At 44.0% G+C, this 20,269-nt stretch overlaps 1 protein-coding gene across 1 annotated transcript in view; it reads right to left on the bottom strand.

Moving 5' to 3' along the window:
- chrnb1 (cholinergic receptor, nicotinic, beta 1 (muscle)) overlaps positions 1-20,269 on the bottom strand; it is a gene marked incomplete at its 3' end in the record, with an annotated part of 61,748 nt that overhangs the window by 16,935 nt on the left and 24,544 nt on the right. Inside the window, exons 5-8 of the mRNA XM_080741398.1 lie at positions 18,445-18,553; positions 16,855-17,002; positions 14,743-14,928; positions 10,552-10,775 (exon numbers count right to left, since the gene is read on the bottom strand). Coding sequence (XP_080597524.1) covers positions 10,552-10,775; positions 14,743-14,928; positions 16,855-17,002; positions 18,445-18,553 — 667 coding nt within the window. The remainder of the gene's footprint in view (positions 1-10,551; positions 10,776-14,742; positions 14,929-16,854; positions 17,003-18,444; positions 18,554-20,269) is intronic.

Genomic DNA, 20,269 nt, shown 5'->3' with positions numbered 1-20,269 from the left:
CTATAAGCTTGAACTCAGAATGCATAGAATGCATTCAATGACACCACCAGGGACTCAAGGTTGAAACAATGCTGAACGCACACATCCGAGACGTGTGTATGTGAGAATACTATGGGTCGTCCTGAATGCACCACCCCCCATAGTGTGAAATCATTAGTGTCACACACAGTAAAACGATATGCACATGCACACGTGTGCATGCACTCATGAAACCCTGAAATGAAATACACATGAGATTTTAACTATGGAAATAAAAACACCTACCTGGTATATTTATTATGGCCAATACGTCCTGAAAAGGGGCTTTGAAGAGGCATTACATTTAATTAAACTAAAAGCAGATACAGTATATACCATGTCCCGTTGTGAAAACCATTCAGCTATATGAACCACTACAGTGATTCATGTTATTTACATTTTTATTTACCATGATCCATGATGATCTACTAAAAGTTTCCCCCAACTACTAAAAGCCATTTACTCAAAGCTCAAAAAGTATGTAAAATGATCTCTTCTCCTTAAATCTCTTTGTAAACTGAGGGTATACATGTTCACAATATAGTGTGTGCCAGCGGCTACGTCATTGTGTACCATTTCTTGGGTCAAAACACAGGTGTTTCAATTGTTTGATTGCATAGAACTAATGCTATAGTCTAATCAGAACACCTGTGTAAGGCTGTGTTTACCCAAGAAATGGCCGCTCTTAGAACTACATTTGGCACACCCTATACTGGTTCATCAGTTCTTTGTGATGGTTTAAGGCGTCACACAAATCAGCTGTTCACTCCCTGTACGGTTCTTTAGAGCAAGGGTTCTCAAACTTTTTGGAGTGGTGAAAGCACTCCCAATAGACAGGTATGTCTGTGGGTGGCTGGCTATGTGGCTGGCTGGCTATGTGGCTGGCTGGCTGGCTATGTCTGTAGCCTGGCAATACCTCTAGTGGCCACACACAACACACATGTTAAAGGAGGGGTGCTGTTTAGCAGGCCAGGCACACTCAACACGCACGCACGCACGCACGCACGCATGCACACACATGGTATAGCTGCTCAGATTCACCACTCCACTTCGAACCGAGGTTTGATTTTTGAGGTTGAGCAGAAGTACTCTTTTTCAGAAACCTGGGAGCTGCCCAGTACAACCACAGTCTTGTACTGCTGGCCACTGAGCACAGTGAGCAGCTCTACTGAGCAGCTCTACTGAGCAGCTCCACTGGAGCAGTTTGGCGGTTCTGTACCCTTGCTCAAGGGCACTTGAGCGGTGTTGGGGGAGCGTGCTCGTTTTGCCAACGGGTCTGAGGCCGTAAGCTAGATGCAGAACAGATATTCTGCATCCAGCTTAGGGCTTAACTCATATCTTTGCTTCTGGGGGTCCCTGGAACAAAATATTTTGAGATGGGGGTCCGCGGCCAAACACATCATTTTGGGGGTCCTTGACATGACAAAGTTTTAGAACCACTGATATATTGAAGCAACATAAGTCTGTTCAGAAAACTATTAGGATTTAGAAGACATCTATACTATAATTTTGCGAATGTCTGTCTGTCTGTCTGTCTGTCTGTCTGTCTGTCTGTCTGTCACAGCGTTTCTCCTCAGTGGCTGGAGCAATTGATCTGAAATCGCATCACAATTAGCATATGAACACACCTAACATAACTGTGAAGCCCGTTTGTCACTTTCACAAATCGTATGCTGTATATAGCATTTTTATGGTGTATCTACTATCTATTCTGCATAGGGTTGCCAACCGTCCCGTATTGGCCGGGACGCCCCGTATTCTGACTGAAAGAGGCGCGTCCCGTAAGGGACGTCGCTTGTCCCGGTAAAGGGACTATGCACATATATATTTTTCTGTGCGTGCGCCAGGCATCGTCTGCCTGCCTTTGTGTGTGTGTGCTGTATGTGAAGGGCTCTAGGACCCTGGGGGTGCCTCGTCACGTACGTGCCTGCTGCGCCAGTCCTTGTGTAACATGAACTCTGCTGCTGTGCGTTGTTGAATGCGAGCCAGCGCGGGCGACACAAAACTAAACTGAGAAGAATGAGTCTCATCTGCAGCAGGTGAGCTGTGTGTGTCTGTGTGTCTGTACCATACTCTGTACTCTGTATGTGGCAAAATGCTATAATACTATGGGTTCTTGAGAATCTGGATGTTGAAGAGCTCCAAGCAGATTACTTGTTCCCCCTTTCTCTGTAGCAGTATATTGTTGACCAGTGGTTCCAAAACATTTTAGCCCAAGACCAAAAAGAGAAATGAAACATTTACCCAAACTAGTGAAAATAGCAGATCTACAAGCTCACAACACATCACTATGCACAGCTGTTGTGAGCTTGTAGATCGGCTATTTTCACTACTTCTTATATATGTGTTTTCCAATTTATGGAATGTCTTAGATTTTCATTTGAGTTATTCATAAAATTACTAAATCATGAAAACAAAATGTAGGAAACAAAAAATTAAAGGACCCATAAAAATAATTCTGTGACTCACAAATGGGACCCAGTGTTTGGGGACCAGTGTTAGACTATGTACAGTAGGCCATATGCCTCAGTTGAAGTGTATCTTAGTAAAATGTAGATCTACATGGCAAGCCATGGGTTTGTTATAGGCTATATCTGGTGTATGGTTGAAGCATTTAATTTCCTTATGATTATGATATGTATGCAATGTTACAGTAAGTGTAACCTGATGCAGATGTAGCCTGATGCAGATGTAAGACCTGTTGTGTTTGTAATGTATTGTGTGTTATACTGTAGGTATAACTCTCTGAGTGTCTGTGACTGTGCCAAAATGCAGTTTTCTATGCATTTCAGGCGTGTTGAGTCTGTTGACCCCCCTCAAAATACATTTTTTTTTCCGGCCACCCACCTTCGGCGGGCGGCCAGAAGGTGTCCCTTATTTGAGTCTCTGGGAGTTGGCAACCCTAATTCTGCATCTAGCTTGAGGCTAATCTATTCTGCATCTAGCATGAGGCAACATGTTTAACCAGCTGTGTGTGTGTGTGTGTGTGTGTGTGTGTGTGTGTGTGTGTGTGTGTGTGTGTGTGTGTGTGTGTGTGTGTGTGTGCAGACAGGCGGGTGTGTGCGCAGGCGGGTGGGCGGGCGGGGGGGGGGGGGGTAGCCATTAAACGAAACGGGTATTTCTTACATTGATGCTCCTACATATTATCATGCAAGCACCAGTTAAAGTTACTTTCCATCCCTCATATACTGTATGCACAGTGCACATCCCATAACCCACACACTGCACATCATTTTGGAGCTCATATCTTTGAACGGGTAAGGGCTAGTTTGTAGAATCGGTCTATATCAGAAATTGACGACATACTTCAACATTTTAGTTCGCTGTGTAAAAGTGTCCATAAAGTTTTAACAAGAGAGAAGTTTGTTTCAGAATCAGAAACGGTGTCTTTCAAGCATCATCCATTACCCACCATATACACACACTGTAAGGTACCGTTTCTCTAAACATCGGATCTAGGGACCACCAGGGGTCCAAATGGACCCTTACATGTCTGTATCTCTTGAGGGTGTACAGATGGAACCTAACCAGTGTTGAATTAGTCTTGGGTCGCGCACCCCCGCCGCCCCATATCTTTTCTGAGCAGGAGTCTCGCCTCTCACGCAAACGGACATGCATTGATCCGAAACCACACCTCGTCAACGCTTTAGTGTCACCTATGGGTGTTTTAACAAGGAACAAGCCTATATGCATATCAGTAGACCTGTATAGTAGGTGTTGAGCGACGTTAGCAGGACGTCTCTAGATAAGCGACCCCCCAAACATTGAATCACCAATGCACCACTGAACCAAATCTTTACAGGACCCTTTGGGTTCAATCTGTACAGAGTATACCATCAGAGTTAAATAAACAGATTTTACAGTGTAGATCCATGGCCTAATCCATATCAAACTGAGTGTCCTTGAAAAAGAGGATTGGCTGAGAGGATTTTCTTTCGGAGATTGTGGAATAGTTGTCTGGCTACGTGAGACTACTATGACCTCAACCTGACTGTCCTAGACGCATGTTCCCACCTATATGAGCTCACCAATAACTCCCCCCAACTAAAGCATTGATAGACAGAGGTCTTGTAACTCTGAATGAGTAATAAATCCAACCAAATGGACTCTCATGGCGGGTCCATGTTAGCCTGACACTCAGCCTGAATTGACATTTCGTTTCACTCCATTATTCAGTCTGAACTCAGTTCCACCGAAGGCGATTGCAGGGATGGGCGTTGCCAAAAAAAAAGGCAGTCTTCAGCGATTGGTTCAGTGTGGCTGGCTAGTGGCTAGCCTGTTGCTTGCTAGTGCTACTTGCTAACCAAAGAAACAGTCAGAATAGGAGCACTACGAACTAGTAATCAAACACAACATAACATGCCTGCTACTGGTGTTTCATAGCGAGATCGATACGATCGCATTTTACCGCAATTTACCGCATTTTATCGCGACGCGATGCGCGGTACGGTACGGCGGCGGCGCTGGTGTACTTGGAAACACACATGAGTTCTGGGAAACCCCCACCCACGCTGATCACAAGACGCTGATTCACGACGCTGATTCGCCGATCGGATTTTCAACCGAGGCAGGCACTCTTCAATGAGAGCGATGCTAGACCTGAATCGCCAAAACAAAAAATGTAAAGGGGTGTGGCTAGCGATTCAGGGTCTGGAACTAGGCTAGGTCCATGTAGTTCTATTTGTAAGCTCTCAAGAGCTATGGTGGTCCGTGACCCATTATTGCACACCAAACCTGGCACACCAAAAGTGGGGGTCCTTGAAATTAAAAAGTTTGAGAACCACTGGAGTGTGAAAATAGGACATGGTGGAAGCCCGGAGGAGATTCACTCCAGCTACAGAGACCTGGTTTCACAATGAGGCCGGCTGCACCTGGGCGGCTGGAGCTTAGTGGCTGGAGAGGCCGTCTGGTCAACGGGAGGTCGCCGGTTCACCTCCCTACCCGCCCTGTGTAATAATGTGTCCCTGAGCAAAACACTTGACCCCAAACAGCCCGTGCTGAGCCTCTGAGCAGCCATCAGCTGGCTAACGTTGAAAATAAATCTCAAATGGGATTTTAAAAGGTTGTCCTTCTTCTTCTTTAAGTTATTACAGCCACAGTTACGGTACACGATCAGGTACTTTATCCATAACCAACCACCTATGCCCTATACTTCATTACATAACAGTGTTGCATGAAAATAGCCATCTTCAAGCTCACAATGAATGAGTCACGATGCGATGGGTTGTGAGCTTGTAGATTGACTATTTGACTTGACAGTTTCGTAAATCTTTGACACTAATGACATAACTGAAAGTTGAAAGTGAAATATGCATTCAAACGCATGCAGGGAGGGAGAAAAACACAGAGACACCTGTCAACGGTTATTAACATGGGGTCATTCAATGATACATGAACCATAAATGCATCTTTAAATCTGTTCACAGTCTGCATTTCACCGCCGCACGTTAGGCAAGGGAGATCAATGGGAATATTTGATTCGCTTATTTCCAGCGGTCACATTCCGTGTGCGTGATGATCAGTACTAATAGAGTGGAGATGAAACCCATGGCAGGCAGTAGACTGATCTCATGTAAGATAACACGTGTACGCCTGGAGCCAGAACACTGAGCATTTCCACTTAACCCATTATGACCTGAAACATATCTAAAAATGTCTTCTAAATGGTTTTCGGAAAAACTTATGTTTCTTTATCTGTGGTGCTCAAAGGACCCCTAGATTTATATGCATTTGACCACAGACCCCCAATCTCAAAATATTTTGTTCCAGGGACCCCCCAGAAGCAAAGATTTGAGTTAAAAATGTTTGCTTTAAAAATACATATATATTTCCAAAGGAAATTCAAGATTTTTCAAAAATAGCAGATCTACAAGCTTGTATTAGATTTTTGAATAGCCAAAGTATACAAAATAATGGTTAAAGTGGTTACTGTTAATGTCGTCCCTGTCGGGTGGAAACCTCATAATTATGTCCATAAAATAAATAAATTCATTAATAACTAGAAGCAGTGCTCTTCCGAGCACAGGTCTCCACCAGGCCGTGTGTCCTGGTGGTGCTACTGTATAATAGGCCAATGTAAAAAGGGTGGCATATGTTCTTCACCATAGATCTTTCATGGAAATCGGACACTGCATGCATGATTTGAAGCATTGTGTTCCAAAAATGTGTTTTTCTAAAGTCTACCTGCTGGTGGCGCTATAACAGGCCAATGTGAAAAAAGGTAGCATTTGTTCCTTGACCTTGTGGGAATTTCTGTGGCAAATTTCACAGTAATCGCAAGCTGCGTTGATGATTTGAAGCATTTTGTTCAAAAACGGAGCAATCCTGCAAACTTTGGAAGCTAATATTAGCCAATCAGGATGGAATATGAAATATCAGACGGATCGGACTTGATCACATGACTATAGAGATACTGTGTACCGATTTGCGTGATTTTTGGATAAAATCTCAAGGAGTAATATCCAAAAATGTGTTTTACATAAGTCGGCCCAAAGGTGGCGCTATAAAAGGCTGAAAAATGCAGGGCAAAGGTTTATCCTTAGCCTCTAGGGAGTGCGCTTACAAAGTTTGAAACTGATCGGTGGAGTTATAGGTAAAACCACAAATCGGCCTGTTATAGCGCCACCATGAGGCTGATTTAAAAAAATTAAGTGGCATTTCTTCCTCGGCCTAGTGGGAACGTGTGTGCGCGATTTCATGATAATTGCACTTTGCGTTTGGGATTTGAGGCATTTTGTTCCAAACGGCTCAATCCTACAAACTTTGGAAGCCAATCTTAGCCAATCAGGATGGAATATGCAAAATCGGACAGATCCGTGTCGATCACATGACTGTCGAGATACTGCCTACCGATTTGTAGGATTTTTGGACAAAATCTGTAAGAGTAGTGCACAGAAATGTGTCTTGCGAACATCGGCCACTAGGTGGCGCTAGAAAATGCCCATTTGAAAAATTTAGGGCAGAGGTTCTAGATTGGCATCCCGGGAATGTGTGTGCTCACTTTGGCAGCGACCGGGCCAACGGTGACTGAGATTAGCTGCACACAAACTGCGAGGACGCACGCACGGACACACGGACGGACGGACGGACACACGGACGGACGGAGGGGAAAACATACTCTCCCCCAAGCCTTCGGCTGGTGGAGACAATAAATAAGTATAAATGAGTGGTTAATGTATGTTTTGTGATAGTAATCTAAAGTTGTCAAATCATTGTAGTGGAGTACAATATTTGCCAGAGAAGAGTAGAAAGTATCCAAAAATAATACTCAAGTAAAGCAATAGTACTGCACATGAGTAAATGTACTTAGAGTGCATGGAGAGGGGGAGGGGGTGGGTTGGTAGCTGGTGACCAGTCTTATAATTGTCTTTAAATAATGTAAAGGGCCAGAGCCATTGATGGAGGTTAATGATATAACATGACATTGTGGAGGGTGGTGGAGAAATCACTAAGCCTGAAGCCCCCTCCCCCACCTCATTACTCAAACCAGGACCCCCCCACACACACACACACACACACACACACACACACACACACACACACACACACACACACACACACACACACACACACACACACAAACACACACACACACGCACACACCCCTCCTGGCTTCCCTGGCATCACCGTCGGCCCCCTGCTGAGAAGGATGTCGTCGCTGTCGGGCAGAAACTCGTATCTCTGCGTTTCAACTTTTCATGTTTGAGAGCTCTGCTGTGAGATCTGCTATGTTCACTCATTTTGTACAATTCTTAGAGTGAAGGTGGTTACTTCTGTCTGTGGGTTTCATAATAAACGTTGAACCAATGAAAGGTATTAATTCATTTCATTAACCCATTTAGACCGGGTACGCATATCTGTGTCACCACTTAAAAATGTGCTGATATACAGTACAAGCCCGCAGCGGCACTAGATCTGATATTTTTGAAAAATCTTGAAAATGTGTGCAAATCTTTGAATGTATATATTTTTTAAAGCAGACATTTATAACGGAAATCCTTCTTTCTATTCTAAATATATTCAGATGGGGGTCTGTGGTCAAATACATTCTAGGGGGTCCTTGACATGAAAAAGTTTGAGAACCACTCACCAAAAAACATAGGTTTTCCAGAAAACTGTTAGGATCTAGAAGACTTTTTGCAGGTCTAAATTAATAAGGTAATATCTATGTTGGATCAATTGGAACACGGGTTCTTTCGTTCTGTTTCCTGAAAAAGAGAGGTTTTCGGACATTATGAGGTTTCCACGCAGGCGGCGAACGAAATGCTGAGCGGCAGATTTAGCCGCTGCAGGGGGTTTTTGGTTGGGTGGGTGCTGCCAGTCCGGATGGCTCTGACGTCATGCGGGCCACGCTTTGAGTCCCTACAGCTGAGGAAAATGAAGCCGGCAGCTGTCACAGAGATTGCCTTTATCTTCGCTATAGCTGCGGAAAATCTCCTGACAGCAGAAAAAGGGGAGGGGAGGCTTTTGTTCGTTCTTTCGCTGGCGGCGGCGGGACGTTTCCGATATGCAACATGGCTGGGTGGGTGGGTGGGTTGACCGCAGGGATGAGCCCATATCGCTAGCGAGGGACTGAGGCTTCCATTGGGCCGTTCTGACTGTACATGAGTTGGTTGGAGTTTAAGCCCCACAGGGTTTAAGCCATGACAGCAAAGTTCCAAAACCGAATGATTACAAAGATGACCACAAGCCTTTGAAGTATTATAGTGCTCATGATCTCACATAGACACGCACACACACACACACACACAGTGGCACACTATTGCTAGAGCTAACGTCAATTATTTTACGTAATCGATTCATCAGATGGTTATTATGCCTACGGTGGCAAAAGCCTCGGCTGATGGCGGCATGAAGTTTCCGGAATGTCCGTGTGTATGTCCGTCCATGTGACAGTCTATCCGTCTGTCCGTTCCGACATTGTGATCTGATTAGAAGGTTAATGTCACTGTGTCCTCGTGTAGAACGATATCTCATGACATTTGGTACATACCTCGAACCTTGTGAATGTTATATCCCAGGAGTGCCTTTAGTGAATGTCATGACATTTGGCACACATGTCCACTTGGACTCGAGGATGAACAGATTATCAGTAGGTGGTCAAGGGCACTGTGCCATCACAAAACATGTTCATTCCTTCAAAGTCTTCATTCACTTTACTAGATGAGTCTGTAAAGTCTTCATTCACTATACTAGATGAGTCTAGAACGTCTTCATTCACTATACTATGAGTCTGGACAGACACATAACAGTATGTAAACATCATATAGTTGACGGAGGAATACAACCACGATGCAGTATTTCTAGTTTGATCAATGTATTCATTCATAATTATGAATAAGCTCCCCACTTGTGTTTAAAAATGTTCACATGAAATAGTTTTCTGTCTGAAATACACATTTGTTAACATTATGAATGCTATAGAACTGGAGTATGGGATATAGATGATCTCAATGCTCTGTCCTTTTCTTTCAACCACTTAAACCCTCTATTCTTAGTAAAACGGACATGAGATGATGTTGTGAGCTTGTAGATCTGCTAGTTTGGGCTAATATATAGCGTATAGATATACAGTATAGAGAGTATGCATGCTGGGGTTCAAGCGGTTCATTGCTACCATTCATTCTGTGAGGAGATCCTGACTGGCTTCAAACAGCACACATGCTGCCCTGAACTATCAATTCTACAACATTACACCAGAGGGTGTTCTTCACTGGCACTACTACTGCCACAGCACAGTCCTACAGAATATGATGATCATGTTAATTTCACTGGAAACACTTTGTTACAACATTCACAGATGTTCATTCTCCATGATACACATGCTGCCCATACACGATTACACGTGCACATCGTGAAAATGCTCGTGAGGACGTTAACCTTTTAAGCAATTATTCTTTGAACTGAACCCTAATGGAAGAATTGTACAGTCGTTGCACACAGGTGTTGTGCACTGAAAAGAGAAGATCTATTAGCTTGCAAAGTGGCATGGGGGGGGGGGGAATCTCAGGGGTAGAGAAACCGTCATCAGAGCACGAAGGGCTCCCGAAGGGTTCCCAGTTCGAATCCGGGCTCCCCCAGAGTTAATGTCCTTGAGCAAGACTCTGAACCCCTATTGCTCCCGGTGAGCAGATTGGTGCCTTGCATGCTGTTTCCTCTGCCGTCGCCGTCGGTGTATGAATGTGTGAGTGAATGGGTGAATGTAATGCACAATCTATGTAAAGCACCTTGGATAAAAAGCGCTATATAAATGCACCATTTACCTCCAACCCCAAACTCTAGACCTAACCTAATCCTAAATCCTAAATCCAATCCCAAAATAAATCTCTCTGCAACTGCAAAAATCTTTAACCACAAAAAACAACATTTCTCTTTCTTGACTCACACGTTCTTACTACACCTGTGGGGACAGCTGGCCCTCGTGGGAATAGTAACACGTGGTACGGTACACACACACACACACACACACACACACACACACACAGCAGGACGTCACATTAGAGAGGGACAGACAGCTGGCGGAGGGCACCTCACCTTGCGCACCCACATGGGCATCATGTGCGTGTTGGGGGAGCGGTGGTGCAGGTTGAGCACCACCACGCTGAGGATGACAGAGAAGGTGACCAGGATCATGGTGAACATGATGTAGTTGACGATGATGGGGACCGCCAGCGACGTCTCGGGGACCTTGTCGGCCAGCAGCAGCAGGAACACAGTGAGGGTGAGCAGGACGTTGATGGACAGGCCCATCTTCTCTCCTGGAAGACATGGATTTACAATTTCAGGCATTTAGCGGACGCTGTTAATTCATTCAGAACGGGTACACAACTACACATTATTGTGTATTATTATTTTATGTTTTAACTATTGAAAAATAGCAGATATACAAGCTCGCAGCGCGGTGCTTGTAGATCTGCTATTTTTGAAAAATCATGAAAATTAGAATTTTGACCCGATTCTATTCACGTTATTCCTGGCCCCGCCCCCGGCTTCCTGTTCATATCCTGAAAGAGGCGGAGCTGGCCTGAAAAACATCATTTGGTTTCCTGTTGTCCTTGCATTAAAGTGTCAGTAGATGGCGTTCTGGCCTCTGGGCTCTGAATGTACCTGGGTTGCCATGTATGCTTATAATAAGCAATTTGTGTCTCTAAAACAAATAGTATAGTTGCTTATTGGGCTTACTTTCTAATATTTTTCAAACCAGTGGTTCCCAAATCTTTTCATATCAAGGACCCCAGATTAACATATTTGCCCACAGTTGCAGACCCCCATCTGAAAACATGTGGTGCCAGGGACCTCCACACAGATTTATGTTGTTAAAATGTTTCAAAAATATTAAAATGTCTTTTTTTTCCCTCAATATTTTTTAAATAGCAAATATACAAGCTCACAATGTGTCGCAATGGGTTACATATTTCCATTCCGACATGTCTCCTTTCTGACACTAACCCTATACCTAGCCCTAACTCTAAAATTAACCTCTATGGAAGTGTTGCCACTCGACAATAAGAAGTCAATGTCGGAATGGAGACATGTCGGAATGGAGATACGTCCCCGTCGCAATATGACACATTGTGAGCTTGCTGATCTGCTATTTTCAATAGTAAATGTAAAGTAGTATAGCCTAGTTGCTTCTGTTGGGCTTATTTCTTTGGCAAAATCTGGCAACAGACAATTCCGTGAGCTCAGTTAGTCTGTTCTTGAGAGACTACTATGTCAGTGGTGCTCAAACCTTTTCATGTGAAGGACCCCCAAACTGATATGTATTTGGCCACGGAACCCCATCTCAAAATATTTAGTTCCAGGGACCACCCAGAAGCAAAATTTGAGTTACAAACGTTCGCTTTGAAAATACATATATTCAAAGACTTTTCACGACTTTTTCAAAAATAGCAGATATACAAGCTCACAGCGCGGCACTCGGTGTCATCATCATTACATTTTACTTGACAATTAATTGTCATGCAAATAATTGCGATAGAACAGTGTACAGTAACTGTGTTTTTGGCATTGAACGTTTAAACATTACATTTGTTTTGGCTTTTAGGCCTTGTAAACAAAAGTTCCACAGGGCAGATATAGGTAACAAATCCTATCCACGAGTTTCCAACGCCCCATAGTGCATTGCGCAGACGCTGTACCGAGCTTCCGGCACCGCAGCCGACGTTTGCATTTGCGACGCGACGTGAGCTTGTATGTCTGCTGTTAAACCAGACGTGTGGTCCAAACAGGTCCAAATAATCTCCAGTAAACTCCCGCGGAAACAGGTGGATACAGTATATTAAAATTGGGCGGACGGACGGACGGACGGACGGACAGACAGACAGACAACATCATCACGCTCATGTCACCATGACTCAGCCATAACCATATACTGTAAGGAGTTCCCAATGCAGCTACACCCAATATGGAGTGTGTCGTCCAACCTTAAACCCTGCCTTTCCTCTCTCTCTCACATCCTCAGCCTCTCCCCCTTGGGTATCAAAAGAGGACACCCGGTGTGATTTCCACAGTTTGGGTGAGGATCGCACCGAAGGGTTTGAGTTCAAATTAGCGGAGTGATTCTGAGAACAGGGTCTCATTACACAAGAGGGGGGCAAAACCTTTGTTCACATGAAATTCAAAATGTGAACGATTTGTAATAAGTCTGCGCCCTGGCATTACGCAAGGCTGAGCCGTACTGTGCTCTTCAGATGGTGGTCGGCCGTGTAATTGTCCAATAATGACTGTAATCTCTGCTGGTCTGCAGCACCGGCGTGCACATGTTTAGTATTGATTTACCATGAATAGGGTTGAGAACAAACGTGTGCTATAGTGGAAAATATCCCCAGTGCATAAATGTCAAAGCAGTGGCAATGGTGTCTCTCTCTCTCTCTCTCTTCCAGTACACACACACACACACATGTTCGTTGTGCCTATAGTGGCCTTGGTTTGTTTATCTCAAGGGGCCATGTGTATACGCATGCAGGCATGCGTATCTGCAGGTATGCAGCAGATCCCCCTTAAGGGAGAAGAGAAAGAGGGGACAAGAGGGAGAGAGAGCGCGTGCGCGCACACACACACACACACACACACACACACACACACACACACACACACACACACACACACACACACACACACACACACACACACACACACACACACACACACACACACACACACACACACACACACACACACACACACAGAATAAACTATAGAATTTCTAGGTGTCCTTGTGTCGCGAGTTGAGCTGTGTTTCTAAGCAGATAAGGCCATTCACTGCACGGTGCAATATGTGGCTGAAGGGAATAATGCCATTCTTACAGTATGTCTCTCCTGGGTAAAGGGTGCAGTATTGTATAAGGCTGAGTCCATTCTACAGGGAGAAGGTAAAGGGTACAGTAGCGTTCCTATTCTAGTTACAATAGGTAGACATTCAGGGAACATTGGGATATTGGAGATCGGCCATTTTTTGGCAGAAGAGATTTGTGGTGTAGAGGGGAAAAGTATAGACCCCTAGGGAACCCCTGTCAACGACCTATATACGGTTTAAAAGGTTAAGTGTAGTCCTATAAATGGAGGCCTCAATTTGTTCACCCGTGTAATTCCCTAACTTCCTTCAAAATCGGTCTGAAAAGTAACCAAAGAAGGCTGTTACTCGAAGCTTTTTTTCCTTTTGTTATTGATGATATCCTATACATAGTACTGTGTTCTATCCACCTGTCTTTCAATGTTATATGTAAGGGATAATGAATGGCTCCGCGGTGAATGACGACAGATAACTGACCGACGGACTGATAACTCCCCGAGGCGCTAGCCGAGGGGAGTTATCAGTCCGAAGGGAAGTTATCTGTCGTCATTCACCAAGGAGCCATTCATTATCCCGCTTATTACCCGGCTACTAAATAAAAGTAATAATTTGACTCAAAACTAAAAAAAAAACAAAGTATTTCCTTGTTTACAGACGGCTGGAAGTGTTCCACAAGTGTCGCGCTGGGCGTCCTCCCAGCGCGACACGGTCGCCTTGGAAAACAAGGAAGTGCTGATTAGATAGAATCCATTTTCTGATACTACGTCCACTATTTCTCGCTTAAAATATTTTTAAAAACATTCTTGAGATCAACGTTTAGTTGTAAATGTCGCTGTGTGGTTGTTTACATGGCTGACATGTTGGCTACAGCACAAGGTTCACGCAGTGCAACTTGACTGCAGCAGGTGCTCTGAGCCTTTGATTAGGCAGCGGTCTGTTATAGAGCGGAGCGGTCTGTTATCGGGTGATAACAGACCGCTGATTTCAGCGCTCGACCAATCAGAATCAAGAATCCAAACAGGCCGGGTAATAAGAGATACATAAAGGGTTCCTGTGTAAATAAGTTGACCTTGTACCAGTGAAATTGGACTTATTCCAACGCAACCTTCTAATAAATTCTTCAATTAATCAATCAATGTTCTAGACCAGTGGTTCTCAAACTTTCAAATGTCCAGGTCTCCCCTTAACTCTGACAGTGTACAAATGGAACCACATGGACCTGTCAGGGTCCATTTGGTTCCATTTGTACACTGTCAGAGTTACAGACTTGTATGGGTCAATTTAGACCCCCATAAAGCAACCCACAAAGTCCCTGGAATCCACTTTGAGAACCATTGTTATACTGTAGACATAGTGCCTTCACTATTTCCAACAAGACCAGTGAGTTTGAAGAGTTTGCGGTGTCAGCAGTGTGAGTGAGGGCCATTTACCTGCGTCGGGAGGCAGGTAGAAGTTGAAGATGGCGATGACGGTGATGAGCAGGCAGGGGATGATGATGTTGAAGATGTAGTAGAGAGGCTTCCTCTCGATGATCAGGTAGAACACCATGTCCTCGTAGTTGTCATCGCTCAGGTGCTTCCTGCTGGCCTTGTGTCTGATGGTCCACTCGCCGCTCTCTGCACGGGGAGACACAGATCAGTCACGCGGCGGATGAGGCGGCATCACCCCCCGAAATCAGTGATTCAACATTTTCAACATTTCAAGGATGTCTATCAGGGACGTGCTGGTCATTGGGAAAAGCAGGCCAACTCCCGAACGGCCGGTCCAGGAAAACAGCAGATCTACAAGCACACAACGCCTCGCGGTGCGAGGCGTTGTGTGCTTGTAGATCAGCTGTTGATAAATACAAAACAAATGGTTTTGGACATACAAGGTTTCCACCCGACAACGACGAAATATAACTCATGTACAGTAATTGGCCCACTGGCTTTTCACTTGTCATGATCTGAAATGGCAAATCTTTGAGTAGCAGCAGCGCTATAGAGAGAGATCTCTCTCTATAGCACACAATGATGGCCTCTCCAACTCTTTTTCCCGGGCTGAACCAGGGGCCCAGCACGTCCCTGATGTCTATCCCGGTGGTTCTCAAAGTGGGTGCTGTGTGACGCCAGTCCACGGGTGCGGCAGAATACTTTGGAATTGATCAACATTACTTCAGTTTAACCACCAACACCCTCTAGACCAGGGGTTCCCAAACCTTTTTGTCTCAGGGCACCCCATAAATAGTTTTTTCTTTTAAATCTGAGGCACCCCTACATTCTAATTTTCACTCCCAGCACCTTATATTTACATATTGTCGTTGTCGGGTGTAAACCTTGTACTGTATGTCCAAAACCGTTCGTTTTGTATTTATCATCTAAAAAAAATTACTAAACTAGTCAAAACAGCCGATCTACAAGCACACAACTCCTCGCGATCGCATCACGTTCTGTGCTTGTAGATCTGCTGTTTTCACTAGTTTTGTGCAACGGTCTTGTGTGATGAAGCAGGGCTTTGCTTTACCAAAAGTTGTACACATTTGAAACTTGGAGATACGAGGTTTCTGCCCAACAGTGACAATATTTTAGTGATTATGTTGCGAGGAAAACGTTGAGATAATAGCCATTTTGGTTAGAACTGAGATACTAAATATTTTTTTCAAGTGTCCAAATAAATTCAAAATATTATCAAATTATCTCGCGGCACCCCTGGACTACCATCGCGGCACCCCAGGGTGCCCCGTCACCCACTTTGAAAACCCCTGCTCTAGACTTCTAGTGAAAAGAGTGTACTTGGGTGTACTTGGTGCGTTCTTTTTCAGTCTACACCAAGTCTCTTCACCAGAAATAGCCGATCTACAAGCTAACAACACGTCACAACCCCCAGAATAGAGATGCTAGGGGTTTAAGTGGTCAAACGCCAAATATAAAAGTGATTTTCAATCTGTCCTAATGGAAACAGATACAGTATTTTATTTTCTAAAGTTTTCCTCGTGACCACTGTTTGACATAAATGTAAGGTGCTGTAAAGTAACAATGTAATGCAGGGGTGCCGTGGATTAAAATCTAATTTACAGGATTGCCCTGAGTCCCAAAAGTTTGAGAACCTCTGATCTATCGAGTACATCCATACATTCATCAAATGATCCATATCGTCTCTGTCGGGTGGACACCTCAAACAGTATATCCAACACCGCAAATTTTCAGGATTCAAATTCAAAAATAACAATAGTAGCAGATCCGCAAGCTGGAATACTTGTGCAGTTTCACTGTACAAGACATTTGTAGCTGCATGCATGGCTTAATCTTTGAAACAAGCATATGCTACTGGCAGAATCAACAAGGTAGGCCTCTGACGCTGCAGTATGATGAAGAAATTGACGGAAAAACACAAATAGTTTTATTGTTAGAATATGGAAATAAGAGTTTTATGCCCAACAGCAACGATATATATTCATCCATCTTTCCATACATTCATCCATGCATCCAATCTATCTCTCTCCATCCTTCCACCCGTCCCTCTGCCCCCCCTCCCACTCCCTCCATCATCCCCGGCTCCCCCACCGCTGAAGCCAGTAGGATCCAGTAGGATCTCTTTGATCTCCTTGCCCTTGGCGTCGCGGGTGTACTGCAGGTCGATCTCGGTGGCGTCGTAGGTTTGGGAGCGGAACTGCATGGTGCAGTTCTGCCAGTCGAAGGGGAAGTAGGTCACCTGGACAACCACAGAGGGGAGGGGGAGGAAGGCAGTGATGAAAGAAGTTCTCAAATCTTTTTTCTAAATCCTTCTAAGGTTTTTGAAAAACGTATGCTTCCATGGTCTGTGGTTCTCAAACATTTTAATGTCAAGGAGCCCTAGATTTAAATATTTTGTTCCAGAGACCCTGCTAAAGAAAGCTTTGAGTTACAAATGTTTGCTTATATATATATATATTCCAACATTTGCAAATATTTACGTAACTTTTCAAAAATAGCAGATCTACAAGCTCATAGAGCTATGAGCTTGTATATCTGGTATTTTTCAATAGCTAAAGTATAAAATAATGGTTAAAGTGGTTAAAATCGAAAGTGACACACACACATTCGCGATCTGAATGGGTTAAGTAAAAGTAGAAGGACTCATTATGTGGAAATTCCCATTTCAAGTTTTTAAACTTTATAAAAAAGGAAAATCGTTCGGAAATTGCAGATCTACATGCTCACTACGCGTTGCATTGGTAGTCCATTTGCAGGCTACACCATTCTTTTTCAATGGCAGCCATTGACATGAACGTACAACGATGCAACATTCACCGTTTGTAGCTGCTACAAAAGCTATAACAGCTGCAAAATGTACAAAAACAGTTGAGCTGGTTTCAACTTCAGCATCAAAGCTAGAAAGCTACAAATATGCTGTGTAGCTCTGTGTCTTTATATCTTTAAGTATCCGCCAGTGAGAACGCAGCAATATGCAGTGGTACTGTGTACTGTGTGATGTGATGGTGCTTATGTGTGTGCACCTGGTTCGAATGATATCAACGCACTTAATGCGAAATATTCACGTGCTTTCAGACTCTTCAATGCAGAAAGTATCCAGGATACTTGGATATCCAGTATGCCAATGCAGAGATATTAGTAGTAAAATGTCGACATCTAGTGGTCAACCTCAGAGGAGCGCAAAAATAAAACCTGAGGTTAATCCCAGCCTCGAACCAGACCAGATGCCAAGTATGCTCTGTTCCCCGGTGTAACGCTCCACGCCACAGACCCCGACGGAGCGGCGCGGTATTCCCACTCAGCCGCGTTACCGAGTTATGTGCCGTTATGGACAGAATAGTAAATATTCAGTCCCTCACTATCCACGCCTACCCCACTATCCACGTCATAGATGAATGCACAAAAAAGGAGTCACTTCATCCGTTCATTAGCTCAGTCAGTAGAGCACGGATGCAACAAACCCACGGTTTGGGTTCGATTCCCCTGAGGGGAATAATATTCAAGGCGAGAGATATCGGCGCATGCGTACTTCAAAGTGCACGGAGAACAGGATACCGTGGATACTCCTCCGTGGATACCCAGTGCATACTCTCTGCATTCAAACGTCTGAGAAATGGTGAAAAAGTCGGATTGAATGCGAAGAGAGCAGTCGAAGCCGGTGGTGTATATCTGTGTGTGTACCTGGACGCCACAGGAGCTGAGGTACAGGGCAGGGGGGGTCCAGGTCACCCTGCCGTTGCTGTAAGCCTGGACATGGACGTTCAGGGCCACGTGAAAGACGCCGTCATTACTGCAGGAAGACAGACAGACACACAGACAGACAGACAGAGGGACAGAAAGAGGGACACACACACAAAAAGAGATTTAGAGAGGAAATGCAATTTTACTACATAGAACAATTTACAATTAGGCATTTAGCAGACGCTCTTAATCCAGAGCAATTTAGAGTAAGCAAGGAAAACATCAAACAGAAATAGTAATAATCTAGGATCATAGAACTATACTCTGTACATTGAAACCAGACACTGTAGGATGCCAGGTCTACAAATGAAAGGGAGAAGAGTCTGGGACGCGTGGAGCGGTGAATCGTACAGAGGTTTTAGGAAAGGTTCTCACAGCTTCCCCGTGTTAGCTGATCTGATCTGAGCGGATCAACCAGTCCAGTGGTTCTCAAACCTTTTCATTTCAAGGGGCACCAGTGCCATGGACCCCCATAACTCCATTTGCACACCATTTGTCATTTGCACACTATCAGAGTTATTATTTTTTGGTTCCTCACAATCAATCATTTTTCTGGGGAACCCCTGGGGTCCTGGAGTGGGATCCAGCGGGTCTCCAGAAAAACTATCCGGACCTCATTTTGAGAACCACTGCTGTGATAGCTGCTACCTGTACATTGTCGCTCAGTGGCTCCACCCAGTGCCTGATGAAAGAATGACAGCAAGTCACCTAATTGAGACCTCACACTTGAGACTCTGATATATAGACTCATTTATTGGAGTTTTAACACAGAAAAAAAGTTGCTGCTGACCTCTATCTGTAGACATAGAAATACTTCGTGGATAGTGGATATTAGCGAAAAGTAAAATCTACACAATGAAATTGTAGATCTACTTTTTTATAAATGTTTAAAAAAGACAACAAGAAAACTTTCTGGGATCAAAAAGAAAATCTTTGCAAAATGTCACCTCTAATGTCAGGCCCAAAATAGGGATGCCATGGTTAATATGGTTAACTGTGTCAGTGTAAAAATGGACCCAAATGGATTTCGGTCCATGTTTATAATGTCCGAGTTAAATCAACATAGGGTTTTACTGTGTGACTTTGGACTGGCTGACATTGACCCCCAATAAGCCTCACATGTCTGATGTCTGTGCTAGTGTCCGACCGATAGACTTTTTTTTTAAACGATACGATACCGATGCAAGAGAGGGGGCCCATCACCGATACCGATACGATACGGATATAAAATATTTTTGAAAAAAAAAAAATGAAAGTTTTTGAAAAAAAATAGAAGTTTTGAAGGAAAAAACATTTTTGAAAAAAAAAATGTTTTTGAAAAAAAAAAAAAAAAAAAAAGGTTTTTTGAAAAAGCTGCCAACTCGGTAAACTTGGGCGGGGGCAGCAAATTAGTAGGGCGGCCCAGCTTCTAGTCGGCGACCTGGCCAACTCGGGAACTATGTAAATAGGGAATGAATGCCCCGCCCTTTAATGCAAATCCCATTATACTGTTGTCATAGGACCCGTTTTGACCATCTGTGTCCATTTATGCCCATATATGGAGATATCTGTATCTGTCTGTCTGTCGGCGTCCATTTTATGTCCATATATGGAGATCACTGCAGATATAGTTCTGGGTCCATTTTATGCCCATATATGCCCATATATGGAGTTATCTGTCTATCTGCGTCCATTTTATGCCCATATATGGAGATCTCTGTATCTGTCTGTCTGTGTCCCTTTTATCCCCATTATGGAGATCTCTGTATCTGTCTGTGCCTCCGAC

Source organism: Nannobrachium achirus (genome assembly GCF_963921795.1).
Source record: "Nannobrachium achirus genome assembly, chromosome: 14".
Lineage (NCBI taxonomy): Eukaryota > Metazoa > Chordata > Actinopteri > Myctophiformes > Myctophidae > Nannobrachium > Nannobrachium achirus.
The sequence above is the reverse complement of the archived record's forward strand: the minus strand, read 5'-3'. Positions and strand labels throughout refer to the sequence as shown.